General features: G+C 50.4%; 2 protein-coding genes across 3 annotated transcripts in view; both read right to left on the reverse strand.

The window, feature by feature from the left end:
- Positions 1–2,790: 2,790 nt before the first annotated feature.
- Positions 2,791–9,920, reverse strand: Plekho1 (pleckstrin homology domain containing O1). Of its 2 annotated transcripts, none has more exons than XM_021158073.2 (6): positions 9,695–9,920; positions 9,447–9,593; positions 6,080–6,220; positions 5,405–5,509; positions 4,770–4,871; positions 2,791–3,601 (listed from the first exon to the last, which is right to left on the reverse strand). In XM_021158073.2, the coding sequence occupies exons 1-6, from the start codon at positions 9,719–9,721 to the stop codon at positions 2,897–2,899; spliced, it is 1,227 nt and encodes a 408-aa protein (XP_021013732.1). In that variant the 5' UTR covers positions 9,722–9,920; the 3' UTR covers positions 2,791–2,896. The 2 variants fall into 2 exon arrangements, with proteins under 2 accessions (XP_021013732.1, XP_029331478.1); XM_029475618.1 differs by having other exon boundaries at positions 2,792–3,601; positions 9,447–9,569; positions 9,695–9,783.
- A 3,652-nt stretch (positions 9,921–13,572) lies between these two features.
- Positions 13,573–17,857, reverse strand: part of Vps45 (vacuolar protein sorting 45 homolog) — a 61,239-nt gene continuing 56,954 nt past the window's right edge. Inside the window, exon 15 of the mRNA XM_021157688.1 lies at positions 13,573–13,887. Within this exon, the coding sequence (XP_021013347.1) occupies positions 13,800–13,887 (88 nt within the window). The 3' untranslated portion in view covers positions 13,573–13,799. The remainder of the gene's footprint in view (positions 13,888–17,857) is intronic.

Here is a 17,857-nt window from a genome sequence, read left to right on the forward strand (position 1 = left end):
TGAACAGCTTACGGAGAGAAACAGGCAGAGCTGAGGGGCTATCACTGAAATATGAGCCAAGCATCCCGTGCTTAAATTTACCTGTCTCTACTTATCACCCCTAGTTGAACTCCCGTGTCCTGAACTCCCTCTCTCCCCATCCTGGGGCCTCCCAGAGGAGTTTCTCTCTCCTGTTCTTTTGGGTAAGAAGATAGAGCCAAGCTGTCGGGAGGGAGGGTGAATCTAAACATCCTGGAAATGTCTGTCAGCAGCTTCGCAGGAGAAACTCACCCCAGTGCACCACGGAGCATAAGAGTGTGGAGTGGTAGAGAAAGAGGGGCCAGGAGGAAGCCAGAATGGCTTGCTGTGATCCCGTCGTGGTGGCTAGGTTCAAAACATTTTTACATGACCAAAAATCTTGCTGGCAGCCGCCCACCACCAGCGTAGAATTTAGGTTGCTTTTCTGGTGTGAAGCATGGCTTTGTGTTAAGTTCCCAAATGGTTGCAGACCAGGAATCACGCTTTTCCCTCTTTGCAGCTGTCTTCAGCGCTGTGCCTGGAGGTACCTCGAATGCCCTCCTCAGAAGAGAGGGACGGGCATGGCTTGTGGCCCATTCAAGGATGTGAAGTAGAGCGGCAGCAATCGATTGATCCATCAATCTATTGATCGGCCCTGTGGCCTCTGCCTCATTCAAGCTGTGCTCTGGCCTCCTGAGTAGTCTCAGCAGCCTTCGAAGCCACTGTGGACCACGGGCTGCCTTTACAGTCAACAACTCTAGTTTATTGAGGAGAAAACAAGACTTTTATTAAGCCAGTTTTGCCCAGGGCCTCTTAACCAAGAAGTGAGAGTTGGAACTTGAATACAGATCCCTGTGGTTTCAAGGCCAGGCTCATTTATCACTCGCAGAGGCTGGTGCTGGGACACCTGTCGGGGAGCTGGGGCTGCTGGCTGAGGGGTCCAGCATCGGCTTTTCTTGGTCTCTCAAGAGCCCTGAGCTTTTCTTCTGTAGTTCACCTGTCGTGTTCCTCCAATGTCTGCTGCGTGTGTGTGTGTGTGTGTGTGTGTGTGTGTGTGCGCGCGCTCGCGCGCGCGCATGTCCCTTCCCTGGAGATGTCTGGCATGTTAGGACACATGTGTCATTACTGTTGTCTTTTACTTCATTTTGTGGGGGCGACAAGGAAGAGAAAATGGAAAATGCTGATGAATGAGAAGCCGGGAAGGCAGGAAGTGTGTAACTTTAACCCAACTTTCAGTATTTGTGGCAATGGGTGGCTCTGAAGACCAGGGCTAGAGTTGTGGAAAGTGGAGCTTGTGAGGGGGACAGGAAACCTGGTTCCCTCACTTTGTCATGAGAGCCTGGGGACCCCAGTGAGGTGGCACTTTGCGCACTTTACATGGTTCAAGTACAGAACTTGTGTCTATGGGCTAGACCTAGGGAAAATACTGGTGACAACGTTAATGACAGTGAGAGGCAGGGACTACAAGTGTCCCTCTGCTGGCAGGCTGGGGAGATGGCTCAGTGGTTAGAGAACGTTCTGAGGTCACATCCCCAATATTCATGTGTGTCTGAAAACCCAGAATCCCTTCCCTCAAGATGCTTTAATTTGGAGGGACTCCCCCCCAACTCATGTACAAGGTGATGTCCTAACAGGTCGGAGATCACAGGGGTCCCCCCCAAAGCCCTTACTCTCCCCAGCCTGGACCCCTGGAACCTGTCTGTCTTTACCCTTCTCTTTCCACCAGGGAGCTCTGGACCATGGCAGCAAGGGTAAGACCTCAGGAGGATCAAGGACAGGGGACATAACCCTGTATTTTAACCCCTTGTTTGCCTGATGCAAGAGGCTCTATGACCCTTTATCTCCCGAATCATTCAGATCTTGCCTGCCTTCCTTCCTATCACCACCAATAAACTTAATCTTAGAAAATAAGCTCAGTTTGCCACGGATAAGCCTGTGGGGAAGCCAGGTAGGCCAGACAGTGTGGGGAGAGCTGTTCTGAAGCTGTGCCGTGTCAGGAGGGCTGAGGGAGGTGGGCAGGGTAGAAGGAGCCCTTGCTTGACAGAAAGAGGAAGCTGGTCTGGTTTCCCCTCCTTCCCACACAGCCTCCATCACAAGCCAGTTTCATTCTTAGTTCAGTCCTTCCACAGGGTCAGCTGCTCCCCAGTCTGTGTGTTACTCCACCCCAGTCAGAGGACCAAACTGGTCCCATCTATTCAAGTTTGTATCTTGAGATCCTTGGTGGGAGGGGAAGGGAGCCCTTGCATAAGAAAGCTAAGACGAGGCTCAGCCTTACTGGATAAGTCAGGAGGGCCTCACATTGCTGGGTAGCCACCACACACTGAGCCTCAGCCTTAGGGAGTCGGATCTTAGTGGCCCTCTCCTGACTGTGCACACACCTTGGTGAGAAGCCGGTGTCTGGTTGGGAGGCTTTAATTCCACATATCCTTCTCAGGGCTCGGGTAAATTTCACTTCTCTTATGGCATGGACAGGTGGCACTGGCCCCTGTGTCCCTAGAACTCAAGTTGCAGAGCTGAAATTTCAGCCTCAGAGTGAGAACCTGGGACATCTGAGGAAACCTTGTCCCCAGCCCAATCTAACCCAGACACCCGCCTGTGTGCATCCGGGACGATCCCTACTGTGCCTGGGGGCAGGTGGCCTATGCATAGCAAAAGGTCTGCTTATATTATTCTTTGTACAGGTGAGAGCTCTATACTTGGGCCTCAAGGCTCAATCTGACTAGGGAGTTGATATGGGAAGTCGGTCGGAAAAAGCCACAGTGGTTGAGGCGTCAGCAAAAGCAATGAATTTGAATTTTTTTTTTTTTTTTTGGATTGAGGTAAATAAAAAAGCTTTATCCTGCAACATTTGGAGATAAAGAGTCTGTGCCCCCCCAAATTTCAGACCTGCCCCCCTCTTTCACATCAGGCTCTTCCGGTATTGACTGTGCTGGGAGGTCTGTCTGAGGTGGGAGTCCGGGGTCTGCAGGTCCATCTGCCTGTACAGGTCTCTCAGCTCCCGGACTTCCTGCAGCACTTTCTTTGCCTGGCTCCAGTTGGAGGAAGCCTCTCCCAGCAGCCTCTCTGTCTCCAGCAGCAGCTGCTCGGACTCAGAGTCAGGTGGAGACTGTGGGGGGTCCTTGGCCTTCCGCTTGCCATCACCCAGTCCCTGAACCTCTGCCAGCAGCTCCTGAGTCTTCTCCAGTTTCCTTGCTACCAGGTCCTGGATCCGGGACAGCTGCCCTGGCTGGGCAGGGACAGGGGGTAGGGATTCCTCAGCTTGAAGGTGAAGGGGGCGGGCGGGGGCGGTGTCCCTCTGGGATAGGATCTCCTCCAGGGAGGCACATCGGCTCTTCTCTGTACTGGGGAACTTCTTCAGTGCTTGTGGGGTGTAGGGGGCTCCCTTGTCTGGTTTTTCCCAAGGCCGAGAAAGGCTGCTTGCCCGCTGTGAAGAGGGCTGGATCCTGTCTGAGTCCGCTCTCCGTCGACTGCCAGCCAGCTGGGCCACAGACTTGTCCAGATCGACCCGAAAGCTCTCAGCACAAGAGGCTGGCTCGTCGGGGGAAGGGTCTTCCTCTTGGATCAGGTCTAATGTTAGCATCCCATCTGAGGTAGAGGTCGAAGCCTAGGAAAGAGATGGGAACAAAGGCAGTGAACCGATAATGCAAGCTGTGGTCCCTTCCCTGAAGGGACCCCTCCACTCCAACTGAGACCCTCTCCTCTGTTGTTTGATTCCTTTGATGATGATCTGAATTCCTTTGCTTTTCTGTAACTTAGCCTTTCCTGCATATTGTCTGTGCTCTGCTCCTCTACAAGCTTCGCAGGGCAAGGCTACTTCTTAAGCATCATAGGGGGGGGGGCCCACGTGCCACAGTAAGATCCACAGACGGACAGACGGACAGAGGAGGAGGCTCCTCTGCCTACATTCTCTCAGCCACACACCTTAGCTCCGCTCTGATATCTGAACTCTGAATCCTTGCCTTGTAATGAATCTTGTTGTCTTCTTTTTTATATTTATTTTTATTTTATGTATTATTGGTGCTTTGCCTGCAGGTATGTCTGTATGAGGGTGTCGGATCTTGGAGTTACAGACAGTTGGGAGCTGCCATGCGGGTGCTGGGAATTGAACCCTGGACCTCTAGAAGAGCAGCCACTGCTCCCAACCGCTGAGCCACCTCTCCAACCTATTGTTCCCTTATTTCTTAAGTACGGTAATCGAACAGAAGTGGTAAAGGGAATGCAGTATTTTCTGTGCTGTCGCGCGTGTGCTGTTGTGACCATTTCCCTCAGAACCACTTTCCTAAAGGCCTCGCCACTGCCCCATGTTTCAGGCAGCCCAGAGACCATGGACGTTCCTCAGGTCTGCTCACTCCAAGGACTGTGCTCTTCCCCCTCCATGGACAGCCTCTCCCTAGACTTGGAGCAAGGCTGGATGAGAGAAACCACTACTTCATTTGGTAGAGGGTTAGCCGTGGGGTGTGTCGCACTTACTGTCACCCCTCAGAGTGGCCGGCCACCACACAGCAGCACGCATCATTCTGAACACGACACTTCTGCTTTTCACTGTCCTAGGGGTATTTTTCATTTCCTCAGAAGTTTTTGAGAACAGAGATGTCTGACTCGTGCTACGTGCTGACTAAGTCATTTTGGTTTAGAGGAATCAGACAGGGACGCAGGGTGGAGAGGTCTCCTGAGCCTTTGATCCCAACAGTGCTCCTGCTCATACACAGCTGAGACGGACCAGCCCAGAACTGGCCCCTGGGCAGTGCTTACTCTCTTGCAGTTTTACATACCACAGCCATGAGGTGTCCCCGGGTTGGAGGACGGCGGGAGTGTTGGATTTTTGCTCTGTCTCGAGTAGGGTGGGCAAGATAGCTGTCCTCCTCAACGGTGACCTGAAGAGATGCACTGTGAGTCACAGGGCTTCTTTAGGACTTCGTCCCAACAGAGTGACCCCTAACATGCCTGGACTGGGAAGCAGGCCATTCTACCACTTGCTTCTGAGCAGGGCATGGGCACAAGGATTCACTGACCCAGCTGTAAAGTAGGACTGGATTAAGCATTGTGTAGTGGGTGTGGGGTTCGAATCAGCAGTAAAAAGGCTTAAGAGAGAAAACGGGGGTGGGGGAATGACACAACAGGGCCTTTAAAGAAGCTGAGAACAGTCAGGACTTAGTGGCACACTCCTATAATCCCAACACTTGGGAGGCAGAGGCAGGTGGATCTGTTAGTCTGGTCTACAGAGTGAGTTCCAGGACAGCCAGGGCTACACAGAGAAACCCTGTCTCAAAAAAACTGGAAAAAAAAAGACCAAGAAACTGATTTGGGGGAAACTAAAGGAACCCCAAAAGCACCCCTCCTCGTCTAGTGAGCCACAGCCTGCTTTCCGCCCTAGTACCCCATCGCTGCCCCACAGCAAGCCCCTGACCTCATCCAAGATACGGTTTTTAGCTCTGGTAATGGCAGAACTCAGGGCGTTGATCCATGACTCCTTCTCTTCAGGACTCACGGCCAGGAAGATGAGGTTGGGTGCCTGTGAGAGGAATGTTCTTGTCTTAGCTAGGGCATTACAAATAAATTATACCTGCCCCCCGAGATAATCCTCTCACTCCCTCACACCCCGTTCTCGTTCCCGGAAGGAGAGAACCTGCTTCTGGGATCATCGGTGACGGAAGGGACCCAGAGTCTGTTCCTGCAAAGATGGGGGGTGGAGGTGGGGCTAAGAAAATGACACTGGAGACAACTAGGGGAGGTGTGAATGCGCTTAGATCTTTAACCGGCTGAGGACACAGGGTGTGACAACCATGGCTTCCCTTGAACTTCAGACACCCAATCAGGGAAGAAGCACCAATAATGTTTCTCCCAAGAGAATATGTACATACACACAGTAGGGATGTGTGTGTGTGTGTGTGTGTGTGTGTGTAAGTGGGGGAGGGGAGAGGAAGGGGTGGGGAGAGAGAGACTTCTTTATGGCTAAATAGGTTATAGGCTGGCCTGCCCAGAGGAAAGGAAATGGTCAGAATATTTTCCAGTTAAATAATAAAAGCCAGAGGGAAAATAATTGTGGCCCCCACAGCTAGGGCCACAGCGAGGGCGAGCCTACCGTGGTGCCCGGCTGTCTGCACCGGGCCAGGGTGAACTTGCTGTGATTTTTCTTGCTCCTGCTCTTGGATTTCCGGAGCTCTTCGCACTTCTCATAGTCACTCAGGTCAAACACCTCCTGACTGTTTTTCTCATCTTTTACCTATGAGAGGGTGGGGTGTCATGAGGATAAAATTACTCTTTCTCTCCTCCAGAAGAAAGCGGAGCAAGAAGGACAGCAGGAAGCCAGCCTACCTAAGGTGTGTACTGGGGTGGGACTGAGACCTGAGTCCCTGTATGGGGGTCTGTTTAACCCACTCCCCCCCAAGCTACCATCCCTGTGCCTCCCTCTGCCCATGACCCTCTGTCTCTGAAGGATGCAGCTTACAAGTCCTTAAAGGGGCGTGGTGAGTGGACTGCTCTGATCGTTCCAAGTAAGGAAGACAAGAGGGACCACTAACGTCCAGGGGAAGGGGAAAGGCAGCCAACATCTGGAAGGGACAAAGGGCCGCCTCTGGCCTCAGGGAGGCTATGGTTCAGAGTGCTCTCTCCACCTGCTCTCTTCTGTCGTAGGATGTTACAGGAGACTACTTCCTGACAGCAGGCTATCCCTCTCTTTCACTTGGTTGGGGATATCCCAGGAATGAGCTGGTCACGTCTCCCTGGGAAACAGTTGAAACCAAGCGAACGTGTATAAGAAGGCCCAGCCCGTGGCCAATCTGCCCATCCTTCTGAATTGCTGAGCACATGTGCTGAGGAGGAATGTGGGGAAAATTCATCTGTTGCCATTTGTCTGGCAAGGTTTGGCTCCCCAGGGCTCTTCCCTTTCTAGGGCTCCCTGCTTTTTGACTGGGAAGAGGGCCTTAAACATTACGGTGGACCTGGGGGAAGAATCACTCCAGAAAGATTCACAGCAGCACAGTCTGGAAGGTGGGATGATACAGCAACCTCCTCTCCTGTGCCTTTCCCAGAGAAACTATCAGCAGAGGCCAGAAAGCCTGGAGGGCGGGCGGGCGGGCGGCAAGGAAAGAGCTGGGTGTGTGCAGCCAGGGGAAGGGACTCACTTGTTCTGTTTTCCCAGGGGAAGGGAAGGGAAGGGAAGGGAAGGGAAGGGAAGGGAAGGGAAGGGAAGGGAAGGGAAGGGAAGGGAAGGGAAGGGAAGGGAAGGGAGCTCTCCTGGCGTGGACAAGGCTGATAAGGCACTCTGGGAGTGGGATGCGTTGACAGAGGTCAGGAAGGGCAAGGGTGGGAGGCTGGGTGAGGTAGGCAGCAGGATAAGTAAATGCCAGTGCCCAGAAAAGACAGATACCCTGGCACCTTGCTCTCTATTGTATTCTGTCTCTTCCTCACACCGAATTCCCAAAGTCTCATTTATGACTACATCTTCCAAATTAACCCTCTGTCTCTCAGCCCACAGTTGTACCAAGCATTCAACCTAACTTCCTCTACTGTGAAGTCTCCCTAAGGTATGGACCAGTTCCTACCTCTGGTCCTTGATCAGGTCAGTGAAGGGATGCCCTTGGAGAGTTAGGAATGACCCTACAACATCCACGGAAGGGCTTCTCTAGAGAAAGGAGCTGTGGGAGACCTTGCTTTCCCCAGAAAGGAGGACTGAGACAGAATGCTTAGCAGGGTTTCCTTTCTCTTTTGTTTTTGCATGTAAATTGCAAATACACTCTGCTTTTGGGTCTTACATCTTCAGTGCATTGCTTTGCTACTGCTTTTGTTAACAGGCTGAATAAACAGTGTCTTGTGGCAGCTTTGCCCTTAGCCCAGGCCCACTGGACCATGGAACTGGTTCTGAAGAAGGGTCAGTATAAGGTGCCGTTCCCTCTTTTCCACTGCCCTTCCCAGCAGGGGGCATCTGGCCCCAGGTCTAGTCAGATGCTCCTGAGTCAGGGACAGCCGACACTCTAGGCTGAGGTCATCCTATCCTCTCTCTGCTCTGCATCTCTCCCTCACACGGGTTTATTAACAAAGTAACCACGTACATTTGTCCCCTAGGTTCTGCCTTTTGGACAAACATAAGAAGGGGAAAAGGCCTTGTTTTGTTTCTGTAGCCCTTCACTGTCCTCTGGTTTCCCCTCGGACCTGTAGGAAGCCCTTCCTGATTGCTAACTACATTTCCTGGCATTATGAAGTTCGGGGAAGACAGGAGATACAAGGTGACACCCGCTGCTGCTTTAAAAATAAACAAAAGTAGAAAGCAAGAGAATCGTTGGGGGAGCTCTCTGTAGGATTCAAGAGCAAGTAGCAGTGGCCCTCGAGAGCAAACTCCGTCAAGGCCTCTCCAACCGTTATGTTTTGGCCCCTTCAAGAGGGGCCTGGAGGCTCAACACTGTTTAGTTCTCTGCTTGTCTCAGTAGACTGCTTTGAGACGAGTACAGCTCTCCAGCTGCAAGTGTATCTGCTTCGACACCATAAAAGGCTTTATTTACCCAAATACAAGGGCAGAAAACAAGTGTCTAGTGACAAAAGCAGAACAGGTTAGAGCTAAGGGAGAGCTTCCCACTCGGTTGGTTTTGGGTGAGGGCACGCAGGCAAGGGAGGAAGGGCCAGTCTGAAAGGGACAGGAACAGGCCACCATGATCAGACAGTCACAGGGAAGCAAGTTCAGTTTCGCAGCATTCTTGTTATTGAGTCAAGAGTTGGGGCTTCACAAAGGGGTAAGGGATCTGGATTCCACGACCTGGCTATATATTCTGACCCCATGTGCCGGGCTGTGGTTTCCTGTAAAACTACAGAGCCAAAGCCATGGAGACACACACAGGCGCTCACAGTCCTATCTCCATTCCCCCTGTCTACAAATAAAGATGGGCAGAATATGAGTTCCTGGAATTTTTTTTCTTTTTACCCTTTAAGTGGAGTGGACGGTGAGGAACAAGCCTGGTTCAGGATGCTAGCTCCTACAAGAATCCGGCATTCACGGCTACTCTACCCCTGGTCCCAGAGACTGCCTCCAAGTTGTGTTTTCTATGATTTAGAGAGACTGTGCTACTCAGGGGACCTACATATGCCCTCTTCCCCCCAACCCCCCGCAGGAACAGAGAGGGTGGTGGGCTGGGCTGGGGAACACAGGAAGGGTCGAGGGATACGAATACCAGTGTGTAACAAAAACAAACTCCACCAAAACCCCCAACCATATTTTAGGGGGCCAGAATAGAGAGAGGCGGCGGATGTCAGAACTTCTGAGAAAGGTGTCCGCAAAGGCACATCAAATAAGTAAACTCCTAAACCCCACTCAGGTTCTCTCACTCGGGGGTGACTTTTTTCTGCAGACACAGGACTTTTGCGACCCCTGAACTTGCAGAGATGGAGGCGGGGCAAGCCGGAGAACTAGCCGCCGTGGGGACGGGGTCCCGACGGCTCGCGCAAGGGCGGGCACCTACCTCCTTCTCGGAGACGTAGAGCTGGTCGCCTTTCAGCACCACATAGCGGTTTTTCCAAATCTCCCTGAAAATCCCTTTCCCGCAGAATTTCCGGACCCAGCCGACCTTCTCCGGCGCTGCAGACTGATGGTTTCCATCCGGAGGCCCCTGCCCGGGGCGAGACGAGGAGCGGCGGCTCAGACGGGTCTCCGCGCCCTCCCCGCCCCCCCGCCAGCCCCAGCCCCATTGTCCGCGCGCCGCGCACTCACCCGCTTGCCGGAGCCGCTCTTCTTCATGGCGGGATCCGGCGGCCGCGCCCGCTGCTCGCTCGGCGGCTCGTGCTAGCCGCAGGCCGGGCCCCCGCTGCCCCCGCCGCCCCCGCCGCCCATGCCCGCCCCCGCCGCACGGGCCCCGGCCACCGCCGCTGACGTCGCGGGCTCCGAATGAAGGGCGGACCGCGGCGCCGCCGCCGTGCGCTCCCCGCCCCCCGCCTTTGTTTCCGACCCGGCACCCGGCGGAGGCGCGAGCGGATAACCGGGAGGCGCGGCGGTGGGGGCGGGCCCGAGGCGTGGCGAGCGGGATGGAGCGGAGGCGCCGTGGGAGAGCGGCCGCCTCGGACCCGCAGACTCCGGCTGGCGGAGCCCCGGGAGTCTCCACTCTCGACTTACTCCCGGGCGGACGTGAGCGCCCCGCGAGGCCTGCGGTAAACACGCGTGCAGCGGCGGGGAGGCCCGGAGGACGCTCGGACCGCGAGCCCTGTGTTTCTGATGTGGCTTGGAGGGAGCCCAAGTTTGAGCGCGGCTTTCCTCACCACTCCTGGGTCTCTGTTCCCCTACCTGGTAAAAGGAGGATCAGCTGACCCATGAAAGCCCGCGAGGACCCAACTGTGTCTTTTAGGTTCAATTACTACCAGACAGTAAGCTAATAAACCCATTATCTGGTGTATGGTTAACACAACCACCACGAATGAGTAAAGCCCAGAGCAGGGGAATTAATTTTTCCCAGAGACGTCTAAGATGAAGTGTTGGTAAGTGTGTGGTTTGAGGAGTGGAGGATGTTTGGGCTTTTTGGGGGAGAATTTATCAAGAAAGATACCTCTTCTTAGACCACCGTGCTTCCCAGTCCTGCAATCTCACTAGCCATATAATTGATTTCTATTTCAGGTGGATACAGAACTTTGTGCTTTCAAAATGCTCTTATTTTGGCACTTTAGAATGTCGAGTACCATTTTGTAAGGCATATAAGAGTGAGGATATTATCCCTTGGGAAAAGATCAGTCCAGCACAGGGAACCATTTGTCATGCTCAAACTGACACACTGCTGTTACATGAGTTACCATAGAGGTTTTCTAGCCCGGGTCTACCTTTTAGACTTTGTACACACACAGCACACTTTGCAGACTGTCCCCTCCTCATCTGTTTGGTACTGGCCTGTTTAAAGGGCAAAGAAATGACTGAGAAAGGCTTTAGGAGGGAGCCTATGTACTAGCATGAGGGCACAGCTGAGGGAACTTGTTGGCTGAGCAGGTAAGAATGCTTTGGATTATTTTGTCTTTATTTTTTAATAAGACAAGGTCTTTTTTTGTTTGTTTGGTTTGGTTTTGTTTTTTTTCCGAGACAGGGTTTCTCTGTGTAGCCATGACTGTCCTGGAACTCCCTCTGTAGACCAGGCCACCACCGCTGGGCTTATGACAAGGTCTTACACAGCCTATGCTGCTTCAGACTTGGTTACATAGCCAAGGCTGGTCTTGGTCTCCATGTGATTTACCAAGTTTAAATAGGGGCCGAGGGCGTGGCTCGTGGTAGAGTTCTTCGCCTAGCACTCAGCAGGGTGTCTGGCTTAATCACCCGCACTCACTCCAAGAAGGAAAAGGAAAGATAGATTTGGCTCAAGGCAGAAGGAATTCATGACTGCCTCATCTCCCTCTTCTCTGCAGCTTTCATTTAGTCAACAGATACTAGAGCCTGTCTCTCCAGTGTGCAAGACCCTGGGCTCCACACAGCACCAGGCAGGAGCTAGTGCTCTGTGAAACATCAGGCGGAGGGACTCGTAAAAAATAACCAAAGTAATTTTCAGATTCTGGAGCAGATGCATGTGGGCTGCAGCACCTTCTCTGCCTGTCTGTGTCTTGAGATGTTACATAAATCTCTGGCTGGTCCCCATCCCTCCTGGCTCCCTCCTTCCCAGTAACCTAAAATATTAACGTTATAGTCCTGGCCTTTTCCCTCACCTTTGCTTCATTGCCTTGACACTGCATGTTCCTATAAGCCAGCTGGTTTGCTTTAAAGCTGGCCTTTCTCACCGAGTGAACCTCATGGCACCTGCATTTGGATCTAAGTGGGACTGTTTTTAGAGACCAGTGCTTAAGTGAGAAATTGGAATAGCACTTCTGGTTTCCTTTATACATTGTTATAGCACTCAGTGAGCATCTCTCTCTCTCTCTCTCTCACACACACACACACACACACACACACACACACACACACACACACACAACTTGAGCTAATCTCTCTAGGGAGATAAGATCCTGCAGGAACTCCTGTGGCTTAGCATGCCCACCTGTAAGAGCATCACCAATAGCTGTACTCAGCAGTTAGGGGGATAAGCAAAAACTCTCAGAGGTAACATCTTGTGAATTGCTGTTTATAAGTTTACTGGGCAGAAATATCTGAGCTGACATTTAAAAACAAATATCCTTGACTTTAAAATCCTATTTTAAAAATAGGATGGGTGTTTTGACCAGGGCATTTTAACCTATGGGAGAGAGGAAGAGCTATTAAAAATATAGCTCCTTAACTAAAATGTTTTTTAATAAAATGAGACCAGTAAGACTAGAATGGTCTGTAAATATTGTACTGGATCATTGCATTTAGTCCTTCCTGTCACACGAGGAAGGCACTAATTACCTTCACTTTATGGAGGAGGAAACTGAGCCAGCCACAGAAGACGAATATGTCCAGTATTGGTTATATAAATGTGACAAAGCTGAAGGATGCTAAGGAATACTTATCAACATATTAAGTGAAGGGGTTGGAGTTCAGCAGTCAAGTGCTCGCGGGGCTCTTGCAGAGCCTCTGAGTTCAGTTGCCAGCACCCACACTGGACAGGCTCCAACTCCAGCCCCGGGTGATCGATCGGATGCCCTTTTCTGGTTTCAAGGACATTCACACCAGCATGTGCACACACATACATGATCATGAGCATGACTATCTGAGGACACTGACTTCCATCACTGCTTTCAGGAGAGGCAGACCAGAGCTTTCATCTGCCCGCATAATTAAACATGTCCAGATACAGGCTCTGCCTTCATTGTTTGTCTAACATCATCTCGAGTCTTCACCTTATGAATTCCCATGAATGAGTCTCAAAGAAACCAAACAATATCCCTTACATCTCTGCAGATAGATTCTTATTGCAACCCCATATGGGTTCTCAATGCCACAGCAAATGGCTCTTCAAAGAAATGAGCGTGAGGGATGAGGTAAGGGGATAGGGGGCTGTGTCCCCCGAGTCTTGGTCCTGGAACCCTGACTGGGACAGAGGAAAGAACAGACACAAATACCGGTTTAGAAAAGCCAGGGCCAAGCCAGGCGGTGGTGGTGCATGTCTTTAATCCCAGCACTTGGGAGGCAGAAGCAGTCGGATTTCTGAGTTTGAGGCCACTACTACAGAATGAGTTCTAGGACAGCCAGGGCTATATAGAGAAAACTTGTCTTGAAAAACCAAAAGAAAAAAAAAAAAAGAAAAAAGAAAAGAAAAGACAGGGCCAGATGGGCTGTCTGTACTCTGATGGGCAACCTGGGGCCTCTGTGCACTTATGTACAGCCCAGGGGGAAGCCAGGGGGAAGTTAGTTGGTCTCGGTGGGTGGTGTCTGTCTGTAGGGCAGCAGTCTCAGGCTGGTCTCGGTAGGTGGTGTCTGTAGGGGGGAAGTCTGAACCTCATCTGGGAGAAAGGCTTTGCTAACTTTGCAAAGGTCTGATACCATGGTCCTTAACACGGCTGGCTCATGTCAGAACTTCACTTGTTCAGGATATCAAGAGAAGTCAGGACATAAGTGATGGTGCCATGTGTATCACATGGCTTTCAGAACCCCTCTTCTCTCTGACAACACGTTTCTCATGCACCATCAAACCCTGAAGCCACTGCGCTGTCAAATACACAAGGAATGTGTTTATTTCCTACAGAATCACAAGTGGGTTGGGGTGGGCTCATCGTCGGCAGTCCCGGGGTCTGTTCCAGCAGTCCAGGAATCGGGGTTACCTGGAGTGAGTCAGAGCAAACACGAGGGCCAGCCCCGAAGCCCCTGGTCAGCAGAGAAGGGCCGAGGCAGGTAAGAGGAGGCCATGACATTCTCGCCGCTCTTCACTGCCATCTCATCTTCTGTTTGCTGACCTTGAGGTGGCCTGCGAGCTCTCCCTGCTGCGGCTGTGCAGCCCAGAAGCCAGGACTTCCTCTAGGAAGCTGACAAAGAGATTCCAGGTTATTTGGCAGAAAAGCAAAAGCCTCACCAAAGCAGAGCAGCCCTCACGGCTGTGACCTGGGCAAGAAACATGAATAGAGCTGGAGACGTTCTGGTTGATACCGTGTGCCGAGTCCGACTGGCGGAGGGCAAGGCCTTTGTGCACATTAGTGTGTTTTCCTTTTCTTGGCCTGGAGCTCACTGTGTGATGCAGGCCGGTTGTCACACAGCCTTTTCTCTAAGTGACAAGATCCTAAGTGCAGCTGCTATGCTAGGCCATGTGCCACAGTGTTTGTGTAGAGGTCAGAGGTACAACTCAGGTCATCAGGCTTGGCAGCAGGTGTCCCTACCCACTGAAACTGTAAAAAGAAGGTATGGGACCCCAGATCTTTTAAAGGCAAGGTTTCATATATTACCTTAGGACAGTGGTTCTCAACTTTCCTAAGGCCGTGACCCTTTAATACAGTTCCTCATGTGGTAACCCTCAACTATAATGATTTTGTTGCTACTTTATAACTAATTTTGCCACTGTTAATGACTCACAATGCACATATCTGGTATGTAGGTTATCTGATATGTGCACGCCCCCCAGGTTGAGAACCACTACCTTAGGACCATGTTACATTAGTACAAATTACATATATTTTCCTAAAACACAGATCTTATCCTATTGGGTATGCTTTCCTCTTTAAAATCTTTCTAAAAAGCCTTTGTGTGTGTATGATGTGTGTCACAGCATGCTGGATAAATGAATTAGTTAAAGTTGCCGCTCCCCAGTGACAGGTGCTTCTTGCTAACATTAGGGTTATTTTGTAAGCATGCTCTGTGGTGAGGGAAGGATGGAAGTACCTCACCCTGCTTCATAGGTCAGAGCTGGAAGACGCAGGGGCTTAGAGGATTTAAATTCTAAACTCCATTAGAGACAAAAAATGGGAAGGAGGAGAGGCCATGGCATTGCCTTCTAGTGAAACACAGGTGCCTCCTTTCCGTGTGGCCTCCTTTCTTTCACCCATCAGACTGGCAATGCTGGAGGGGCTGAGTCAGGGTCAGGAGGATGCAGCACTGCCATCTGGGAAGGAAACAGTCCCCAGCAGTGGTTTCCAGCAAGGAGGAAGCGGCTGGCTGCCCCATTGGAGCTCGTCAGGTGATCTCTGCTCATTTTCAACTCTAGTACGAAGGGAAAAGAACTCGCTAAAATTATACAGAATGTTCCTCCCATGTAGATCAGTAAGACCACACATTCCTGACTGCAAAGAGAAAACATGGTATTTGCCAAACCTAATTTTGTTTCCCAGAGCTATTGTGACTTTTCAAATATCTATTTAGGGACTTTGATGACTCACAGCTCAGAGTACTTAAAAATTATGGGCAATGAACATATTGGTAGCTGCATCCTAAATTTAGACTGTGTTTAAAAACAATGAGACAAAAAGAATGGCTTGTCTAGATTTCTAAAAAATCAATCTCACCTAAAAACAAACTAAAATATCTCTTGTGGAGCTAGGATCCAATCCAGTTCAGTTAAATTTAATTTAACAAACGTTTACTGTGCATGACTGGACTGCACTGAACTACATGTGCGCAGGATCACAGCTATGAGTCCTACCTTAAGAGAGAGCCAGATGCACAGCACATCTGGGTAGGGTGTAGCACAGACACTAGGATTGGAGTCAACATGCTGGCTGCTTGGAGTGGGTTGGCCAGGGTGCTGCCCAGCTCTAAAGATGGATGGACTGAGAGGGCCTCACTCTTTTTTTTTTTTTTTTTTTTTTTTTTTTTGAGACAGGGTTTCTCTGTGTAGCCGTGGCTGTCCTGGAGCTCACTCTGTAGACCAGGCTGTCCTCGAACTCAGAAATCCGCCTGCCTCTGCCTCCCGAGTGCTGGGATTAAAGGCGTGCGCCACCACGCCCGGCTGAGGGCCTCACTCTTAACTCAGAAAAGCAAACCCTGAAAATTCTTGAGTCTACACAAAAAAGTAGGTGCTGGGCCAGAGAAGTGGCTCAGCGGTTAAGAGCACTTCCAGAAGACCTGCTCAGTTCCCAGCACCCCCACATGGCTCACAAACATTTGTAACTCCAGTTCCAGGGCATCTGATGGCCTCTGCCGGCACCAGGGATACATATGCACGCATGGAGGCAAACTCTCATAAAGTAAAAAGAATTCTTTTTAAAATGCTTGTATCATCTTTAGTTTTGAGTCTCTGGTGACAAACCAGAAACCAACACTCCCAGCATTAATGTTGTGTTAATTATTAAGGTAAATTGTTTTGAATAACTGTTCCCAGACAGTACTTCAACAATGCGGCATATGTATGTCCATATCTATTCATCATCTTTGCCCTTTTTCCTGTAGTCCACAGGCAGACATTTACACGTGAGGCAGGATGGAAGGAGGGGGAGCTGGTTTGTGGGGACTGACTAGCTAATATATGCACGCACTGACTGGCTGGTGAGGTGGCTTTGTGGGAGAAGGTGTGTGATGCCAAGCCTGATGTCCTGAGTCCGAGCATTGGATGCCCGTGGTGGCAAGGGAGAACTAGTGCCCACAAGTTGTCATCTAATGTCCATTAGTGTCCATGGTATGCACACCCCTTCCATATATACTCTAAATATGTGCAATATAAAAACAGAATATGTAGTTTTTATGTCTTTTTTTTTTGTACCATGTAAGAAGAAATAGCCTTAAGCCAAGTGTGGTACACACTGGATTCCAGCACTTGGGAATTCTCTATTTTCCTGGAAGCCTTTGTACTTTCCTGCCTCCAAGTTCATATTATTTTATTAACTTAATTCTTTGCATATCTCCCAAATTATATGAAAATAAATACTCCAAAAGACATGTTACATTTATTTTGTATTCTTGCATGTTCCTAGGAATTATAATCATATTCCAATTTGAGAGATACAGGTTTCTTTAATTCCCTGGTGGAGCCTGGGATCATTGAAGAAAGGCGCATCCTCCCCCTTTCTTCTCCTGCACGAAGTGCTAGCTTACAGCCCCTGTGAGCACCGTTCATGCTCACAAACAATAGAATCATAGGCCAATAAATCCTTTCTCCTTGAAAGAAACAATAGCAAAATAGGTAAAACAACAGCAACAACAGCAACAACAGCAACAACAGCAAACCTTTCCAGATTTCAATTACTGGGTGGCCAGGAAATGTGACATAGCACTGAGAGCTGAGTGAGCAGGGTCAATGATGCAGATAAATCACAGAGGCAAGCCTCACAAGGAAAGTTAATATCACTTTTGTCGTGACTCAAACTGAGCAAACTGAACATGTTGTTTAGAAGTCCATGGCCAACGGATAGAGATGCACTGTTCTGTGTTAAAGCAAGGGAAGACGAGCATTGTAACCAGAGAGAAGCACATGGGTGCCGGGCAGCACTTCATCCTTGAGTTAGGCCAACAGTCGGCGTGGTCACTGCACTGTGCTTTCTATTGAATATGTTACATTTCCTTTTCTAAATATCGAGTGAGCGGTTCGGTGACGTGTGACTTTCCCAGACGGCATGCAGTCCTTTACCACTTTGTTGTCTGCACACTCTTTAACGCATCTATCTGTGTCTCCCCAAACACTTCCTGCAGGACACACTGTGAGACACTGAGTTAACTAGAAAACATCGTCTTAACCACCAATCCTCCCAAGGTTCCTCCTACCTCCTGTGAATGCTACAACTGTCCGTTACAAACAAAGTAACTCCTTAATCCCTGCCTTTTACTGATACCCAATTTAGGAGAAAAAGAAAAACAAAGCAAAGGAAAACAAACAGGAGCTCTTGGCCCAGTTTCTTCTCGCAGAAGGAACAGGTCGGATGCAAACATGGGAGAAGCCAGCGCTGGGTGTGATTTGCTGGAGTGCAGTGGAAGGAAGGAGAAAGACCCTCCTGTCTGCGAGGGAGATGACTCCAGGGGAAAGAACTGCTTCTGTATCCGTCATGCAGGTCCAAGAGAGAATCAATGACGGGCAGA

This window comes from Mus caroli, chromosome 3, assembly GCF_900094665.2.
Source record: "Mus caroli chromosome 3, CAROLI_EIJ_v1.1, whole genome shotgun sequence".
Taxonomy (NCBI): domain Eukaryota; kingdom Metazoa; phylum Chordata; class Mammalia; order Rodentia; family Muridae; genus Mus; species Mus caroli.

Bases quoted from the DNA above. Each gene is read 5' to 3' on its own strand.
- Plekho1 (XM_021158073.2), bottom strand. From the start codon at position 9,721: ATGAAGAAGAGCGGCTCCGGCAAGCGG. The intron at 4,872-5,404 runs GTCAGGGGCTTG...GCATCTCTTCAG, and splicing joins AAAACCGTATCTTGGATGAG to GTCACCGTTGAGGAGGACAG. The intron at 3,602-4,769 runs GTATGTAAAACT...TCTCTTTCCTAG, and splicing joins GGGGACACCTCATGGCTGTG to GCTTCGACCTCTACCTCAGA.